Below are 16,747 nucleotides of genomic sequence, written 5' to 3'. Positions count from 1 at the left end.
AAAATGATAACGATTAAAATTTGCCTTCGCAATACGACACCAAGTAGAGCCTTAATTACTCACTAAACATTCTTATCATAAATTTAGGAAATTATATTTGGGAAGATAATATCATTAGGCGCGTATGAATGGATATTTATGAAGTGTGTAGAAAATAAAATATTATTCCATATCAATCATTGGGTGAATAACTAGTTTTTGGCACGAAGAAGCCTTTACTCACAGAAAAACTAAAAAAAAAAAAAAAAAAACTCATTTTAGAGTATGGAAAATAAATAAAAATGTGTATTATAACAAATGTGGAAGTGTCCCGATTCATTATAGAGTCGGCTATTAGAGCGAGGCAGTCGCTGGCCTATCGAGAGATGCGGCACGTTATCGTTGGTCTTCGGGTCTCTGCAATTTTCTTAGCTCAGCTTTAGTAAAACCCTAGCACTACCAAGCCAGAAAATGTCCACTCCACTTCATGAAAATGAAAAGAAAGAAGTCAGTTTCCTCAAGACATGCATTAATGGCACCAATGCTCTTTCAGGTTATCACCACGCTCAATGCATCCTTTTTTTTTTAAATTTGTCATAATTTTTTCAATTTCCAAATAATTATTAGGCTTTCATTTGTTTTTGTGAAAGCTGTATTCATGAGAGAACATGAATTATTGGACATTCTTGTATGGCACGTGATGGATGGTATTTGATTAATCCACAACTTCAGTCATGAGCTATTATATACAATCACTTTATGTGTGTACAGTTGTTCATTTTTTTTGGCACATAAAAATTATTCTCTGTTGCTAACTTCAATAATTTGTTAAACATACAAACATATAAGTAAGAAATTTTATTTTATTTTGCCCGTTAAGGCTGAAGAACCCACATTAAGAATTCTTATTTTCATCCATAAAATTTTTCTCCGATGAATCATCTTTATTTTGTTAAAATATGAGCCGATAACGTGGCAAAGTTCGAGCTGATGAATTTTTTTTTTTTTTTTTTTGTCTTCTTTCAACTATTTGCACACAGAATTAATGTTTGCATTTTCACCAAGTGAGGCATCTCATCTGAGAAAATTTCTCTGTTTGTGACATACATATACAACTTTAAAATTCTGAATCTTTAAGTGAAATGATCCTCACGGTTTTCTTTTTTACTTTTTTTTTTCAAACTCCAGGAATAGGCATACTATCAGTTCCATATGCACTTTCGTCAGGAGGCTGGTTAAGCTTGATCATTCTCGTCTTAATAGCGGCAGCAGCCTCCTTTACTGCTCTCTTAATTAGAAGATGCATGGACAAAGATCCAGATGCAATGACAAGCTACATTGACATTGTTGGTCATGCATTTGGCCGCAAAGGCAGGGTTATAGCTTCTCTTTTCATCTGCTTAGAGCTCTAATTTGTTGCCACTGACCTTCTAATATTAGAAGGAGACAACTTACACAAGCTGTCCCCACATTTTGATCTGAAGCTAGGGAAGTTAAATGTTGATGGCAGGCATTCTTTTGTTGTTCTAGCTGGTGTCATGATCTTGCCCACTATGTGGTTGAATGATCTTGGTGTTTTGTCTTATGTTTCGGCCGGTGGGGTGCTGTCTTCTATGATTGTTACTGTGTGTGTTTTCTTTGTTGGTGCGACAAAGGGAGTTGGATTTCATGGCAAGGGAAGGCTCTTCAATCTGAATGGAATCCCTACTGCTCTTAGCTTGTATACTTTCTGCTATGGTGCTCACGCTGTGTTTCCCCCTATCTACAATTCTATGAGAAAGAAAATCCAATTTTCAAGGGTATGATTTTGTGTATTTTATAGTTACTCACTTGTGGAATTAATTTCTAAAAGCACCAAGAAGCAGGTTATTGTTGCTTGTTCTGGAAACCAGGTAACTTTGTGCAGTATTAGGGTTAAAGACTAATCTTTCTTAATCTGTTTCTGCTGTTACAGGTCTTACTCATTAGTTTTGCTATCTGCACTATCACCTATCTGACAATGGCAGTACTGGGATACCTCATATATGGACAAAACGTTCAATCTCAAGTGAGTAACTATAAAATAGTAATGCCAATTGCCACTGCTATTGAAAACCGATTGGCAGCCAACTACAAAGATTGTAAGTCAGCAAGTATTCTGATCCGTATGTCTTTGCTTGTTAGCACTGTGGTTTTAGCTGCTGTGTTTCCATCTTTCCAATCTGTGACGTCTCTCAGTGGAGCATTTCTCATAGTGGTTGTTTCCTTCTTGCTGCCTTGTGTTTGTTACTTGAAGATCTTTCAAGTTCACAGGAATTGGGGGTATGAGCTTATTGGCATTCTTATTATAATGTTGTTACCTGTTTTTGTTGGGGTGTTGGGTACATATTCATCTATCGCTCAAACTGTAAAGCAGGTTTAGAATTTGAATGATCTGTTCATTTGTACCTAGTCTTTGGCAGATCTACATGTCATCACTTGCTTTCTTCTTATGTTTGTTGTCTAATATTCAAGCAAGCCGTACTTTATGATAAAAAAATCACGTCTTGTTTTTGCAAGCTGAGCTGTTTAATTGCTTAGAAGCTGAAGGATGAAGAATGAATATCTGAAACGTCAAGTAAATCATGCATGTAGACACTAAATATACACTAGCCTTTTTGTCTCCAAACAAATGTAATGGAATGGAATGTAAATTATGATTGTAGTAAATATTAATAGTACATTATCTAATTCTTTGGAAGCAGTTGATTTGTAAGACTGAAGTGGCTCTTCCAGATCAACTTTACTAGTTGTTTTATCGGAAGTTTAATCTCCCACAACTCACAATTTTTGCTTCTCTATTTTCCTGCTTTAATTTTGGCTCTCGCTTCTCTTTAAATTCTTCAGCTTTACCCCATAACACGACTTATAAACCACAAAATTGAAAGAAGTGAACCTATCAACCTGAATGAAATAAAGTAACTTAAGGTTGCAATCAAGGCCTAGAAATGGGAATGATGAAGCATTATTATATCTTTAAAACGAAAATTTGTCAACCTTCCATCTTCTCATGTAAGAATTTTGTAGTCAGAATGGTGACAATAACTGGGCATAGAAATTCCCCCTCTGTCACAATCTTTTATAATTATATCACGACACAAATGTCAAGTTCAAATCTTTGGATTTGAACTAAATCGAATGCATGCAATTAATTCAGGAGTGTATGCAATTTCCAGGCTCCTGGATCTCTCATCCAAGTGGTTGACAGTAAGAGGTCCGCGCAGCTGGCTAACAAATGGACCTGTTCAACAGAATTTTAGTGATATGATTTTAGGTTTTTGAGGAGAATTCGTAGAGCAAACACCTGAAAGGTCATCCCAAATGACAAGCAACAACTGCTTGCGAAGAGAAATAGACAACCGATCAAACAAGTCTCACCTTCCAATCCAGAGAACCAAATATTGGTAAATGCTCTATGTTTCAGTAGCTTTTGCGGTCGAGAAATGCCATGGTAAATTGGCAATAGCTCCACAAACACAGAAGATTGTGCCTTATATTTTGGTAACGCGTTTCGAGCTTCAGATATTAACTTCACTCTATCAAAATTTAAGTTTACATGAGGAAGAAGTAATTTATTTCCATTAGTTAAGATCACATAGCAGTAAAATATTCATGTCATATCATTCGAAGCTAACTAGGGAAATTAAAAAAAAAACTAATTAAGCAGGCAAGAAACGAAAAGCACGCAAACATTTAGTCAATGTAAGCTCTTGTTGGCACAGAAGGAGCTTTGAGCTGGAGCAATGCTCTTAAAAGTTCATTCACACGATTATACACCATTGTAGGTTTGGTTTCTGTCCTCGTTTGGCCAGTTTTCTAGGCATTTTTTAGCTCTTATAAGGCGAGAAAGTTTCAAAGAGGGTTGATGAAAGAAATTTCCCCGCATAATATTGTGATTCAAACAAAAACAAGAAGTCCAATTTTCAATTCCAGACCTATCTATTATTACAACCTTACAGATCATAACAAGACTATTTGTAATTTTTGTAGATGTACCATGAATCAGCTGTCTTTTGCTCTCCTAAAAGATAAATACTGGGAATCAAACCCCTGGCTCTCCTTATTCCACATGGAACTGCCCAATCATCTCGTGTGCATTAATTCAATGGTAAAATTTTAGCCACTACTGCTACTTGAGCAGCAAAATTATATTTTTCTTTTTAAGGAAAAAAAGAAAAAAAAAAAAAGAGTCGTTACTCAATCATTTCATTTGCATCAACAATAGATGACTTGTCAGAAAGAAGTGGTTCTTCTAAATTATTTTTATAACTTTTCTTCACTGAAGGTTCTTCTATTACGACTTGCACGGTCCTTGTTTGGTCATTCTGCAGCTTTGTATCTGTTTTGTGTTCGATCTCTTCAAGGTCTTCTGCCTTACCCCATAACACAACGTACAAACCAATTATCACAGCAAACGCACCAATCAAGCTGAGGTTGAAAACACCGAAGATTTTGTATTTTAACAGTTATTAGCATAGAAATTATTTGCAACATATGTATTTTTTTAGAGAAATGGATTGTCTGAGAAAATTGGTTCATTTTACCTTCCCATAAATATTTCTTCATCCAGAAATAGGCCTGCTAATACAGTCACAATGACTGTGCATAAAGGATTGAACATTGCACAGAAGAGCGGACCTCTTTCGGAAATGCACCAAGCTTGAAGAAAGAAAGAGATTGCCAATGCAATTCCCTGTTTTGGATAATTGCAAGTCCAATGAGATCTTAAAATAGGAGACAAAATGAATTATGTGGCTCAAAAAATTTCATGTAAAACAGAATTGCTTACAGAATACAAACAACAAGCCAATTCAAGAAATGAATTCAGAGTCCAAGCCTCAAGATTTTTCTCTACAAGCAATGCAACGGTTGCCGACTCTAATGATGCCAAGAAACACATCCAAGCAGATGAATATAAGTGGTTTGGTATGCTTGAAGAAATTGGAACCTGTTGAAAGATTGGAAAATAAACATAAAGCGATCAAACATAACAAAAAAACAAGAAGAATTTGGGGAGCAAATACCTGCAAAATCATCCAAAATGACCAGAACCAGCTGCTTCCGAAAAGAAGAAAGCAACCAAGCAACCAGTTATCAGCTCCTGAGCTGAATATCAGTGATTTTGGTGGTGTGAATTCTTCATTTACTAGCTTAGGCCCTTTCAGCAATGCCATGGTAATGGCTCCCCCGACGCAGAATATAGTCCCTAGTATCTTGGCAATGCTTCTCAAGCTTCGATTATGAACTTTCTCCCACCTAATTTATCAAATTAAAGACTAGAAAATCATGTAAAAGTTTATTTTGATCACAATTTGAGATTTGAGTGAATATGTACCCAGCAATGAATGCCATTACAAAGGTGACTGCAGGCATGAGATTAGTCATTGCACTTGCTACAGTCGAAGAAGATAAATACAGGCCCTCAAAATAAGCATTTTGATTTGCTGTTACGCTGCCAATGAAATTTATAACACAAAGTTACCACCAAGGCCATCTAACTTAAAAAAATAAATACTGAGAAATACTCTTACCCAATCAACGAGGCTACAAAAAGCCAACCAAAGGTTCTTAAACCCAAAGATAACCTATAGGAACTTTTCCTGCCAACGACAGAAAGTAACAGAAAGAAAATTATACACTTAAACGTATATGAAGATTTGATTTATTTAACTTTTCATGTTATACCTCGTGGAGATGTAAACTATAGGGGCCATTATTAAAGCTGCTGTGCCTTGCCGGTAGACGACAAAGACTCTGGGGCTCAATCCCTGAACTAGGGCAACTCTAGTGAAGAGAGCAACCCCTGCATAAAGAAACTGCAATGCAACCATAGCCATTGCTGGTTTGTAAGCTTCAATACAACCCATTTTTGGTTTAAAAATTTAAAACCAATGTGAGCATGAAAATATAAGCTACCTAGCAAGCATGCATAAATCATAATATATATGGGAGCATGCATCTCGTGGGATGTGGATAAGAAATTGAGCTGTCAGGAATAAACTAATAAGAACCATCTAGAATGATGGCTGGTTTGATTGACTAAAAATTGTTAAATAATTGGATTGGTGATGCGGCGAGATAACACTGAAACATGCAAATCTGGTTCATATTCATATAATGATTGACTAGCTAGCTAGTTGCAAGATTAGCATGTTTGATTAAATACACACCTTGGTGATGTCTATTATGTGCGTGTGTAACGCGCTGTGCACGTGGAAATGATTCTTTTTGTGATTGAATAAATTATGACTTCGAAAATTTTAGATTAGCACAAAAATTACAAATGAACGCATTAATCCGGTTTAGAATATGCTATTAATATATAAGATTTTGGTTTGACAGAGCCATATTAGTAGTTTAGTTGTATTAAACATAGGTATACAATTTAAACCCACTTATCAGTCTTCATATAAATGCTGGAAACAATTAATACATAATTAAGGAAACTATCAACTTCATCCCATTGATTATAAAAAGAAATAGAAGAATAAATATCAGTAATGATCGGATCTTGTAAAAGGAGTCCTTGAGAGCAGTGGTGGGCGAATATCTAGTCGTTTGAAAATTTAAAATTAATATTTTATTAATCATATGCTACACCATTACAAAATTAATTAAATTTGTAAAAAAAAAAGGAAATGATACTATTGAAAAATAAATTATTTAAAATGATGGCACGACGATAGTAAATTGCTATATTATCTATGTAGGTAAAAATTTTATACTTCTAACTAAAATATTCTACTCAGTATGTGTATTAGTACTCGTTATGTATACAAGTTCTATATATATAAATTTTAATTATAGGATTTCTTGAGCCTTGTGTAGATAAAATCTTTGAAATTCATGTTTTATGTTTTACTTTTGCCTTTTCTCCTTCGTGCTTGAGGTAACGTTCATCTCCACTAATTTATGTTTTTCTTTTTAAAATTATTTTCATGTTATTTATATAATTTTTTCTTTTATTATTTAAATTCATTTTCTGAAATTTAGGTATTGTTCGGTTGTGTGAGTGCAATAACTATATTTGTCGTGTTAGATAGATTTATCTATCATACAACTTCACCGACTCTTCTATGATCTTTTCATGCCTTTGCATATTCTGCAGCCGCTTCTAGGCTTGTTCTTTTTTCGCTTTTCTCCTTCGTGCTTCAGGTAGCGTTCACATCCGCTAATTTATATTTTCTTATATATATATATTAAAAATGTTACAATCCGAAATTTTAAAGTGCGGGATCATTCGGAAAAACGCATAAACCGTACAGTTTAAGTGTTTTAAGTTTTAAGTCTTTAAAACCCTGCGGTTTTAAAGTTTTTACGAACTTTTTCCGCACTTTAACATCTTGGACATGAAAACTACTATATATATATGTATATATTCAGCTATTTATATCCTTCTCTTTTATTATTTAAATTCATTTTTTGAAATTTAGGTGTTGTTTGGTTGTGTGAGAGCGATAAATATATTTGTTGTGGCTAGATAGAGATATTAAGGAAAAATAAAACAACTCCGCTTTCTGTTGGTTATAAAATTGATTAACTATGTTTATTAAACAGCTGAAAAATTGATGGAAGTTTAGAATTAGTTTTGGCTATATGAATGAGATTTTGATTTTGATTTTAATGTTTTTTTTGTTGGGAAAGCAGATAAAGGTGGAATTTAAAATTCTGTATTGATTGAAGACTTATTGAAATTTTGTTTTTTAATTCAATTTTTTCAAGTTTATGTTAATAATTATGATTCAAAATGCAAGATTATAATCTCATGGTGAACTTAGAATTTACTCAGCTGGAAAACTAAAACTACAAAGCTTTTTTGAGCTTTTTGTGCTGAGTATAGTTCTTTTGTATTAGTAATACCATCCAGAATGAGATTTTAAACCGGAACCAAAAAGATCCGAACTATATAGTACCCACATGTGCCATGTGGCTTTTGAAGGTTTAAGCCCCTAGAGTAAGTTGTATAATTTTTTTTTCTTAAAAAAATAGTGAAAACATTGTGTGAGGTATTATAAATAATCGGTACTACTGAATACATAATTACTATTTTTATCTTATCTAATTATATCTACCGAACACATATTATTATTTTTAATTTTAAAATACGGGATATAGAAAATACTACAATATGTATATTTATATTAGAAATGTAGCAATTATAAAACACCATTTCTATTCTCATTTTTGTTTTCAGAAAGAAATGAACATGTCTAGTGCTTCAGCTTAGTCGGCCGGCCATAACATTCCTCAGCCACCATCTCCGAAGAAGCAGAGAGGAGGCCGCTCGAATGAGACACTTGCGGCAGAGGTGGCACCTACTATCATCAAGACGGGTGGCCGGCCGAGGAAGACCGTGGAGGCACCTTCCAAGGCCAAGGCCAAGTCCTAGTGTGACCGGCCGGAGAAGGCCAGAGATCTTTCACAATCATTGGATGATGCTAGACTTCAATCTGAACTTCAAACAGCTAATTATTTGTTGCAGGGGCAATTAGCTTTGTTCAGAGTAAGTTCTTAGGACTCACTTGAAATTCTTAAATTCTGCTAATCTAAACCCTAGTAACCAAACACAATTTATTAGGATTACATTCTTAGAATTATTGCTTTTTGCTTGATTTTTAACTTATGCTTACAGTTATGTCAAGGATTTGTATGCAGAGCCCAGGATTCTGGATCAGGCTCTAAGAATAATGTCACTATAGCTGATTGTATTGTTGCAAAGAACCCCATGCATACAGTTAAAGATACTGAAACCTACCAGAAGAAAAGTTTAAAAAAAAAAAAACATTTAGCTCTGATGTTATGTTAGTATTTAAAGTCAAGTCGGATGAACACAATTTGTCTTTAGTAAACTGTTTGATGATTTTTTAAGTACCTGCAAAATTGGCCAAAGTGACCAGCAACAGGAGCTTCCGAAGAGTAAAAGGCAACCCAGAAATCAGCTGTCATCCCCTCCCGAGCCAAAAAGGGATTTTTTTTTTTCGCAAAAACGGTGTGTTAAATAGCTTGGGGCCTTTGAGCAATGTCATGCAAACAGCTCCGCCAACGAACAGCACCGTACTAACAATTTTGGCTATGCTTCAAAAGCTTGTTACGTTTATCTTCTCTAGTCTACACAATTTCAGAAGTAGAGAAACATATTAGCTATCGTATTAGTGACTATGGGATGGTACTTACTGATGTAATTTAGAATTTTTACCCAACTATTGCTGCTAACACAAATGTAATTGCAGGGATTAGATTCCCCGTTGCAGTTCCCATTGTTGAGGAGGCTAAATATAGACCCTCATAGAACATGTTTTGATTAATTGTTACCCTGTGACAAATCACAACAGTTGGTAAATTTTTTAACCGAAAAGGAAAATAAAATAAGAAAACAAATATCAAAAAGAATTTTATATACACAATGAATGCAGTCAAAAATATCAAAGAAAAGCTCTTGAATCCCAAAGGAGGAATTCTTGATTTTCTCCTTGAGAAATAGGCAATGGGTGCAATGATCAGGGTTGCCATGGCTTGCCTGTAAACAACAGAAACTCTGGGGCTCATGCCTTGCAATAAGGCAGCTCTTGTGAAGAGAGCAACTCCTGCATAAGAGCATTGTAGGCTAAGCATGGCCATTGCAGGCCAGTAATCTCCCGAAGCACCCATTATTCTCAAGAGGCTGAATTGAAATCAATGTCAGGCTGAAGCTACAACCCATGGCAGGCTACAGTATATAAATGCACATGGACATGATAATAGAAACTAGGAAAAGAGGGAGAGAAGCTGCATGCTAAATAACAAAAACTTGAGTTATGACAGTAATTCAAAGGAAAGATGAAATGGCACCCATGAAAATAAATATAAAAAAATGAGAGCAGGGTTATAGCTAGTACTGTTAGTTAAATCATTAAATGCTTAAAATTTTTGAAGTTTTTGAATCCAAGAGATTTTATCAATATGGTGTCAAAGTTAAATTTTATGTTTAAATCTCTACATTGTTACCTCAATGTCTAATTTTATATTAACTACACTTGGTTGTGATTTCATCATATTTCAACTTATGTTAATATTATCCGCATGTACTCGTGGCATTCATGTTTAATGTGAGGGAGTTGATTTGAGTTTATTAACAACATTGGGTTTAATTCAAAAAGCAACAAATGTGAGGGGCAATTAGGTTTGGCCGTAAGTGATGATGAAAGATCTGTGAAGTTTTTATTAGTGTTTGGGTGATACCGAGACCACAACAGAGCGTGGAGCCTGTTGGCTGTAGCAACTCCACCTACCAAGCCTATGGGCGGTTCAACTTATATGTGGCGCCCGCCCCTTGGATCTTTCACAATAGTTGCGATGCGGTTTCAAAATTATTATTGTAAGTTATTGACCATGTTGACGTAAACACAATTGAATAGCTCCAAAATTCCAACTCATCAGACGTTACTTGCTGCCATGCACATGATAAAATGAAATGGAAGTTAATTTTCCTAATGAACTTGATAAGATTTCACAGCTGGACCAAATTGTCTGCTTAGCTTTCTGTTTCAAATCATTATGTTTATTACTTTTCTCATCAGCATCAGTTAACTCTTGTATATCATATCCATGGTTTATCTCTTTTTGGCTTAATTGTTAGTCTTGTAAATGTTGCTGGAGCTTCATCTAAACATCGTGATCTTCTTTGAGAAAAACAATCTATCAAGCCACTGTTAAGTTACAATTTGAACTTAAACAGTCTCTACAATTAAGTTACACAAATATTAATTGTAGGCTGGTGTAAGTTATGGATGATGTGAATCTCTCATATTGTCTATTGCACGTTTGGTATTGCAGTGCACAATGAGAGGAATTTTTTTTTTTTTTATATATATACATGAATGACTGAAATTTCTGTTGGGGAAAAAGTAGGTTTTTAAATTTTTATTAAACCTTTTGAAGATCGCTCTCATATAATATATAAGAATTCGTATTCTAGAAATCGTACCTTGAAAATCCGAGTTGGCTTTTTCCGCTGAAGTGATTTAGGCTCCTAGATCACGATCTGCCACCACCACTCCTGTTAGATCACGTTCCGTCGCCACCACGCTTGCTAGATCACGAACTGTCACCAATGATCTTCCAGGTTATGACTCAGGTTCGATCTGCACTTGACGTGTGGGCGCCTTTATCACTACCAAAGCAACTAGCACGAGAAAATTTTTCTCTCAATAATGGAGAGAAAAATCTTATTCTCCGATTTGTATAAAGTGGCTTCCGTATTTTTCTTTAGGGAAAAATAAGCCTTTTATATCACCCTTTAGTGAAAACCCTAGGCTCCAAATAATGTTCTAAATAAAACTCACGTTATTTTCTTTTTCAATAGGGGACCCACCTTGTAAAATAACATAAGGCCCCTTATACAAAAGCTAATTAAATGGAGCCTCTCACTAAATGATATATTTAGGCTTTTGACCCAAATAGCTAGTTATCTTACTTATTAGTCCAGTAGTGGTGCAGTCAATTAAATGAGCTAACCCGGGGATCATTTGGGAACATACAATAGTGGCTACAATAATTAGGCCTGTAATTAAACTAGCCCAATTATTTAATTCCAAATCTACTCCACTAAAAGATTGGAACTGACTTCCATAATTGTATGCTCGAATAATAATTCGTCCCAAGCCACATTGATTTCTTTACTGCACAATCCTTTGTACCACATCGTTAATTAAATTGATATCTCAACTGTCCAATCAATTTAATAACATCTTATTCCTTGATCCTTACTGGTTTTCTCTAATGATCATTTTCAACATACTAAATATGTTGACACACTCTGGCCAGAGAATTCTATGATCAAGTGCCGAAAACCCATCAAGAGATGTGTTGTACAAATTCTATATTGTTAATCCATAACTCCAATACTCATAATTGCTCCCACCAAGATACCGGGTAATCTTGACCACAAGGATGTGTCGTGCCCATTGGTAACTCAAATGAAATAACAATCACAATTATGAAATCATAATTAACTCAAGATTAAGATTACAGTAAAATCAACGCCTATGAGATTTAATAAGTCTGACAGTTATTACAAAGTTAATTAAATCTCATATGTGATCCTGTTCAATGTAGTCGTACTACATCAATAAATTCATACATGATTAAGACAAATCATTCAATGAATTTATTACAGTCTATACCTAAATAAAGTGCCCAACTTTATTTATCAACTGCGAACTAAATTTATTTAATCATAAGATAACTTGTATTTATGTCTTCTGTGAATCCACATGGTGATCACATAAATACATATAATATGATTAAATGGACTTTAATACAAATATTAATGCAATTAAGATATTTGAATAAAATACCTCATTTATTTTATTAATCAGAAAAATTATTTATTACAATTAAATAAACACATATGCTTTTAAAGAGCATATTTTCCCAACAATTTCAAGTAAAATTAATCTGATTAAATCAATAAAAATTACATACTCAAGAAGATTTGTCTTTTTTTGTCTCTTTTATGAATAATAATAACACGTGTTATTATTATTATTAATGTAACCGATAGTATGAGTAGAAGTTAAATCTTTTTCTTACTCATGCGAGTAAGATTTGAATTGCTTAGCTCTTGTACCTTCTTAAACAAATTTAGGAGCTAAACTAAATGGCATAGAAAATGCAGCGTAAATTGATATCGTTATCAATGTATATTACTTGCATAATCTTCTGCTGTTTTGTCACACAGAAGAGGTTCCTCCAAATCAACTTTGCAAGAATCATCTCTCAGGATTTTCACAGCCTGTGCCTGATCATCCCTTTGTAAGTTAAGCTTGAGCTCTTCTTCATCAAAATGGTCTTTCGCTTTACCCCACAGAACCGCGTATAATCCAAGAATCACTCCAATTGCACCTACCAAACTGTTATAAAATAAAATAAATTCTGTCAATTACATGTGTCTCAAGAGCACATGTTAAAAGAGAATAAACATGCACGTGTTACCTTCCCGTGTAAATCTCCTCATGGAGTAACAAAGCAGCCAAAATGGTCACAATGACTGTGCATAGAGGATTGAACATTGCAGAGAAAAGGGGTCCTCTTTTCGAAATACACCAAGCTTGAACACAGAATGAGACTCCTGATCCTATAGCTCCCTGATCAAATTATTTTCTCACCAAAATTAATTTGTTATATATTTGAGAGTTGAATTTTTTTCCTTCTATGTCAAAGCAAAGTAATTTTAAAATGAATTAAGAGCTTCTCCTAATCTAAATTTTCTAGAATCTTTACAAATTTCATGTCGTATGTATTTATCATAATGTATGGTTATGACTTAAAAACTCATATACACTTATATGGCAATTATCTGCTATCACTTTGTAAATAGTTTAGTATTTTGCTGAGAAGAGGCTTAGATTAGAAAAGGATCCTGGTAGCAGTTACTTACTGAGAAGAAACAACAAAAGATTTCAAGACTTGAATGCAAATTCCATGCTTCCGGGTCCGGCTCTGTGAAAATTGCAAACGTTGCTGACTGAAGTGTTGCCAGAAAACACATCCAAGCTGATAGAGAAAGGTGGTCAGGATAGCTAGCTGAAACAGGAACCTGTCAGAATATTGTAACATTATATAATTAGTGAATAGAAATACAGTGGAATGAAGTAAAATTTGATCCAAATACCTGCAAAATCAGCCATAATGACCAGCAACAAGCGCTTGCAAATAGGAAGAGGCATCCCAGCAACCAGTTCTCTCCTCCTGACGAGCGAAACAAGAAAGATTTTTCCGGTAGGAATTCAGTGTTCAGTAGCTTAGGGCCTCTGAGTAATGCCATGGAAATTGCTCCACCAACACAGAAAATTGTCCCTAGTATTTTGGCAACACTTCTCACACTTCCAAGATCTATCTTCTCTAACCTATACAAATTAGGTAACAGCAAAATCAAGTGTTTGATAGTTGAAAAGGGTTAATAATCACTAGCTTGCTGTGAAATAAATGTCTCAAGTAAATCAGAATTAAGCATAACGTTTCACGTTTGGTGTCTTTGTTAATATCCACATGGCCTATCATCTAAAATATTCATATATTTTGCTAAGACAATTGTAGATTTATCACAAAATTTCCATTGTTTAGGCTTTTTATGTGATGACCTCAGATTAATGCAAGAGATTAAGATTATTATTCCTTCTACGTATAAGCATCTCATACTGTGTACAACATAGAGTAAAAATGTGTTTGTGTTTAGTTTCGAAATTAGTACAAGACATAAAGTGGTTAGTAATTAAACAATAATTTTTACTTGACAATCAAAAGACAGACCAGGAAGAGCTGTCCCAAGGGCACGTGTAGTCCCCTGTCCCTGTAACTAAAATAATTTAAACATTGGATAAGAATTTTGTCCCAATATTTTTTCTCTCCTAATTTTTTCGAATGAAATAAATAATTAATATTGAATTTTAAATTTTAATGTTAACAATGAAACTATTTTTTTAATTTTATTTATAAATAAGCTAGATTTTTCCATTAGACTTGAAATATTATAAGAGACTAAGAGAAAAATACTAATAGAGCATCCTAATCCTTAAATATTTTACCATAATTTTTTAGTTTTTAATTTTTTTTTAATTAAACTCACAAACACACTACGTGAGATTCAAATCCAATCCCTAAGTCACAGCATGCACTTTAATCCAACATATCCTAACAGCACAAAAGTTTTGAAAATTTACCCTACAATGGACGCCATTACAAAGGTGATTGCAGGGATGAGATTGCCCATTGCGCTTGCCATTGATGATGAGGCCAGGTATAAACCCTCAAAATATGTATTCTGATTGATTGTTACCCTATGATAAGTAAACAGAAAAAGTGAACATTTCTTCCTTTCACTACCCATATGATAAAATTGATCAGAAACAAAATTCAGTTAAAAAAAATTACATGCATATACCCTAAAAGTGCGATAAAAAATATCAACGAAAAGCTCCTTAGTCCCATAGAGCTGCTTTTGTATTTTCTGCTGCTAACAAAAAAATAAAAGAAAAAGGGAAAATATTATTAGCCTAACGAAAAGTGTATTTGAAGTTGAGACAAATATAAAAGAGAAATAATTAACCACACACCTTGAGAGATAAGCCATTGGTGCCATGAACAAAGTTGCTATGGCTTGCCTGTAAACCACAAAAACCCTAGGGTTCATTCCTTGCAATAAAGCAGCTCTTGTTGAGAGAGCAACGACTGCATAAGAAAATTGTAAAGCTAACATAGCCATTGCTGGCTTGTAATCTCTTAAGCTACTCATGTTTGTGCTGAAAGCTGAAATGGAGTCAATGTGACGATGAAAATCGTAGTGCTCAGTGACATATATACATATATAGTTGGATGCGCATGTGAAAGACAGAGAGAGAGAGAGAGAGAACATGAAAATTCACAAGCCTTGTTAGAGCTGACAAGGATGTTCCTAGGAAAAAAGGAAAAAACAAAGTGTTGACAGCCGTTGAACAGGCTGGAGGCTTCTTCGAATGATCGAAATGTATCCACTATCCAGTGGCTGGTCAGGTTTTGTAGAAAATAAATAGTAATCCATAGAGTTCGAAAAATGATATGCACCCTACCAAAGAACCTCATACCAACTCCATCAAAATAATTTTTTTGTGCGCCCATAGAATTCTTTATTTTTATAGGCTGATTCACTAGGACTCTCTCGAGCAATAGCTCAAAATCTACATCGTCGAAATTCTTAAAATAGGTTGAACGTAGAGATTTGAACTCATTCCGCACCTAATTGAGGGAAAAGTTCTTATCAGCTGTCAATGGCCTAGCTGTCACATTTATTGTTACTTTATGTTACGCGTGTTTAAGCACCTTACCCTATGACATATGCCATATGCTATATGCCATATGGTGGTCCGGTTAAAAGATCACTAATTAATAACTTTCTCAATGTAATTTGACTTATAATATCTACTACTTAATTATGTGAGATTGATGATTTAAAATTTATATCAAAATTTTAAATTAAAATATAATCACACTCAATATTATTTTTACAGAATTCTTAAGAAGTAAATATTTATTACATATGAAATTGATACGTATCATTTTGTTTTTAAAATGAATATCAGGCTGGTCATTATATATATATATATATCCGTCTACTTTGAGAGATTTTTCAATACCTTTATTTTGTAAGCATCCTTCTAATGTAAATAGTTGTCGTATGTACATTAACTTTCTTATAAAATAAGGTAAATTTCAATTTACATTAATTTTTATGGGGTAAACTTCAACTTATCTTTGAGAACAACAATATTCAATTAATGTTGAAAGTGTGAAAATATCAATTCATCTGTTAAGAAGACAAAAAGAAAATTAATCAATGTACCTCTTATGTGCTCTCATCCCCTGAACAAAAATATAGATAAATTGAAGTTTTTACACTTTTGAAAATAAATTAAAGATTGTTATTCTTAAAAGATGAATTGAAGTTTACCCTATAAAGTAATTTTTTAAAATATGAGCTCGATCTATAGGCCACATTTGTCCATGGTTACATATGAAAATGAGCAGTTGATAGAATTCTCAATCTTGTATAAATGAATAGATGTTGCTCCATTGCATAGCTGATAGCAGTTTTATATATGCATATTTTTACCTAGCTGCTGTTTAGGCACACCGATTTGGTGTTACCACTACATTACTGAATTATGTTTTATTTAACCCAGTAGAAAAAATTTGGCTCTTTCATGTGGTGCAATCGCAAGCCTTCTCAAATGAATAT

General features: G+C 34.0%; 3 protein-coding genes and 1 pseudogene across 5 annotated transcripts; 1 reads left to right on the top strand and 3 right to left on the bottom strand.

Annotated features, from left to right (window-relative positions):
* Window positions 1-1,283: 1,283 nt before the first annotated feature.
* On the top strand, window positions 1,284-2,286 carry LOC18055366 (amino acid transporter AVT1I). Its single transcript, XM_024177933.1, has 4 exons — window positions 1,284-1,329; window positions 1,420-1,778; window positions 1,934-2,026; window positions 2,143-2,286. Exons 1-4 carry the CDS (start codon window positions 1,284-1,286, stop codon window positions 2,284-2,286), a joined length of 642 nt encoding a protein of 213 aa, XP_024033701.1.
* Window positions 2,287-4,073: 1,787 nt separating this feature from the next.
* Window positions 4,074-5,889, bottom strand: LOC18055365 (WAT1-related protein At4g28040). Of its 2 annotated transcripts, XM_024178349.1 has the most exons (7): window positions 5,683-5,889; window positions 5,529-5,597; window positions 5,333-5,449; window positions 5,022-5,253; window positions 4,787-4,945; window positions 4,542-4,690; window positions 4,074-4,425 (listed from the first exon to the last, which is right to left on the bottom strand). In XM_024178349.1, exons 1-7 carry the CDS (start codon window positions 5,862-5,864, stop codon window positions 4,191-4,193), a joined length of 1,143 nt encoding a protein of 380 aa, XP_024034117.1. In that variant the 5' UTR covers window positions 5,865-5,889; the 3' UTR covers window positions 4,074-4,190. The 2 variants fall into 2 exon arrangements, with proteins under 2 accessions (XP_024034117.1, XP_024034118.1); XM_024178350.1 differs by lacking the exon at window positions 5,333-5,449.
* Window positions 5,890-8,634: 2,745 nt separating this feature from the next.
* Window positions 8,635-9,645, bottom strand: LOC18055364 (annotated as a pseudogene).
* Window positions 9,646-12,495: 2,850 nt separating this feature from the next.
* Window positions 12,496-15,673, bottom strand: LOC18055363 (WAT1-related protein At4g30420). 2 transcript variants are annotated; one of them, XM_006453432.2, is made up of 7 exons: window positions 15,090-15,673; window positions 14,918-14,989; window positions 14,697-14,813; window positions 13,649-13,883; window positions 13,415-13,573; window positions 12,970-13,121; window positions 12,496-12,887 (listed from the first exon to the last, which is right to left on the bottom strand). In XM_006453432.2, the coding sequence occupies exons 1-7, from the start codon at window positions 15,386-15,388 to the stop codon at window positions 12,671-12,673; spliced, it is 1,251 nt and encodes a 416-aa protein (XP_006453495.2). In that variant the 5' UTR covers window positions 15,389-15,673; the 3' UTR covers window positions 12,496-12,670. The 2 variants fall into 2 exon arrangements, with proteins under 2 accessions (XP_006453495.2, XP_006453494.2); XM_006453431.2 differs by having other exon boundaries at window positions 12,497-12,887; window positions 14,918-14,986; window positions 15,090-15,670.
* Between the last annotated feature and the right edge of the window lie 1,074 nt (window positions 15,674-16,747).

The sequence above is a fragment of the Citrus clementina genome, unplaced genomic scaffold (assembly GCF_000493195.1).
Source record: "Citrus clementina cultivar Clemenules unplaced genomic scaffold, Citrus_clementina_v1.0 scaffold_1, whole genome shotgun sequence".
Classification (NCBI taxonomy): domain Eukaryota; kingdom Viridiplantae; phylum Streptophyta; class Magnoliopsida; order Sapindales; family Rutaceae; genus Citrus; species Citrus x clementina.
The sequence above is the reverse complement of the archived record's forward strand: the minus strand, read 5'-3'. Positions and strand labels throughout refer to the sequence as shown.

What these genes read in the sequence shown, in the direction of transcription:
- LOC18055363 (XM_006453432.2), bottom strand. Translation starts at nt 15,388, where the DNA reads ATGTTCTCTCTCTCTCTCTCTCTGTCTTTCACATGCGCATCCAACTAT. An exon ending in CCAATGGCTTATCTCTCAAG is followed by an intron (nt 14,990 to 15,089) that starts GTGTGTGGTTAA and finishes TTTTTTTGTTAG; the next exon opens with CAGCAGAAAATACAAAAGCA. An exon ending in TCTTTTGTTGTTTCTTCTCA is followed by an intron (nt 13,122 to 13,414) that starts GTAAGTAACTGC and finishes TAATTTGATCAG; the next exon opens with GGAGCTATAGGATCAGGAGT.
- LOC18055365 (XM_024178349.1), bottom strand. Translation starts at nt 5,864, where the DNA reads ATGGGTTGTATTGAAGCTTACAAACCAGCAATGGCTATGGTTGCATTG. An exon ending in ATAGTTTACATCTCCACGAG is followed by an intron (nt 5,598 to 5,682) that starts GTATAACATGAA and finishes TGTCGTTGGCAG; the next exon opens with GAAAAGTTCCTATAGGTTAT. An exon ending in GAAGAAATATTTATGGGAAG is followed by an intron (nt 4,426 to 4,541) that starts GTAAAATGAACC and finishes TTTCAACCTCAG; the next exon opens with CTTGATTGGTGCGTTTGCTG.
- LOC18055366 (XM_024177933.1), top strand. Translation starts at nt 1,284, where the DNA reads ATGGACAAAGATCCAGATGCAATGACAAGCTACATTGACATTGTTG. An exon ending in AAGCTACATTGACATTGTTG is followed by an intron (nt 1,330 to 1,419) that starts GTCATGCATTTG and finishes TTCTAATATTAG; the next exon opens with AAGGAGACAACTTACACAAG. An exon ending in AGAAAATCCAATTTTCAAGG is followed by an intron (nt 1,779 to 1,933) that starts GTATGATTTTGT and finishes CTGCTGTTACAG; the next exon opens with GTCTTACTCATTAGTTTTGC.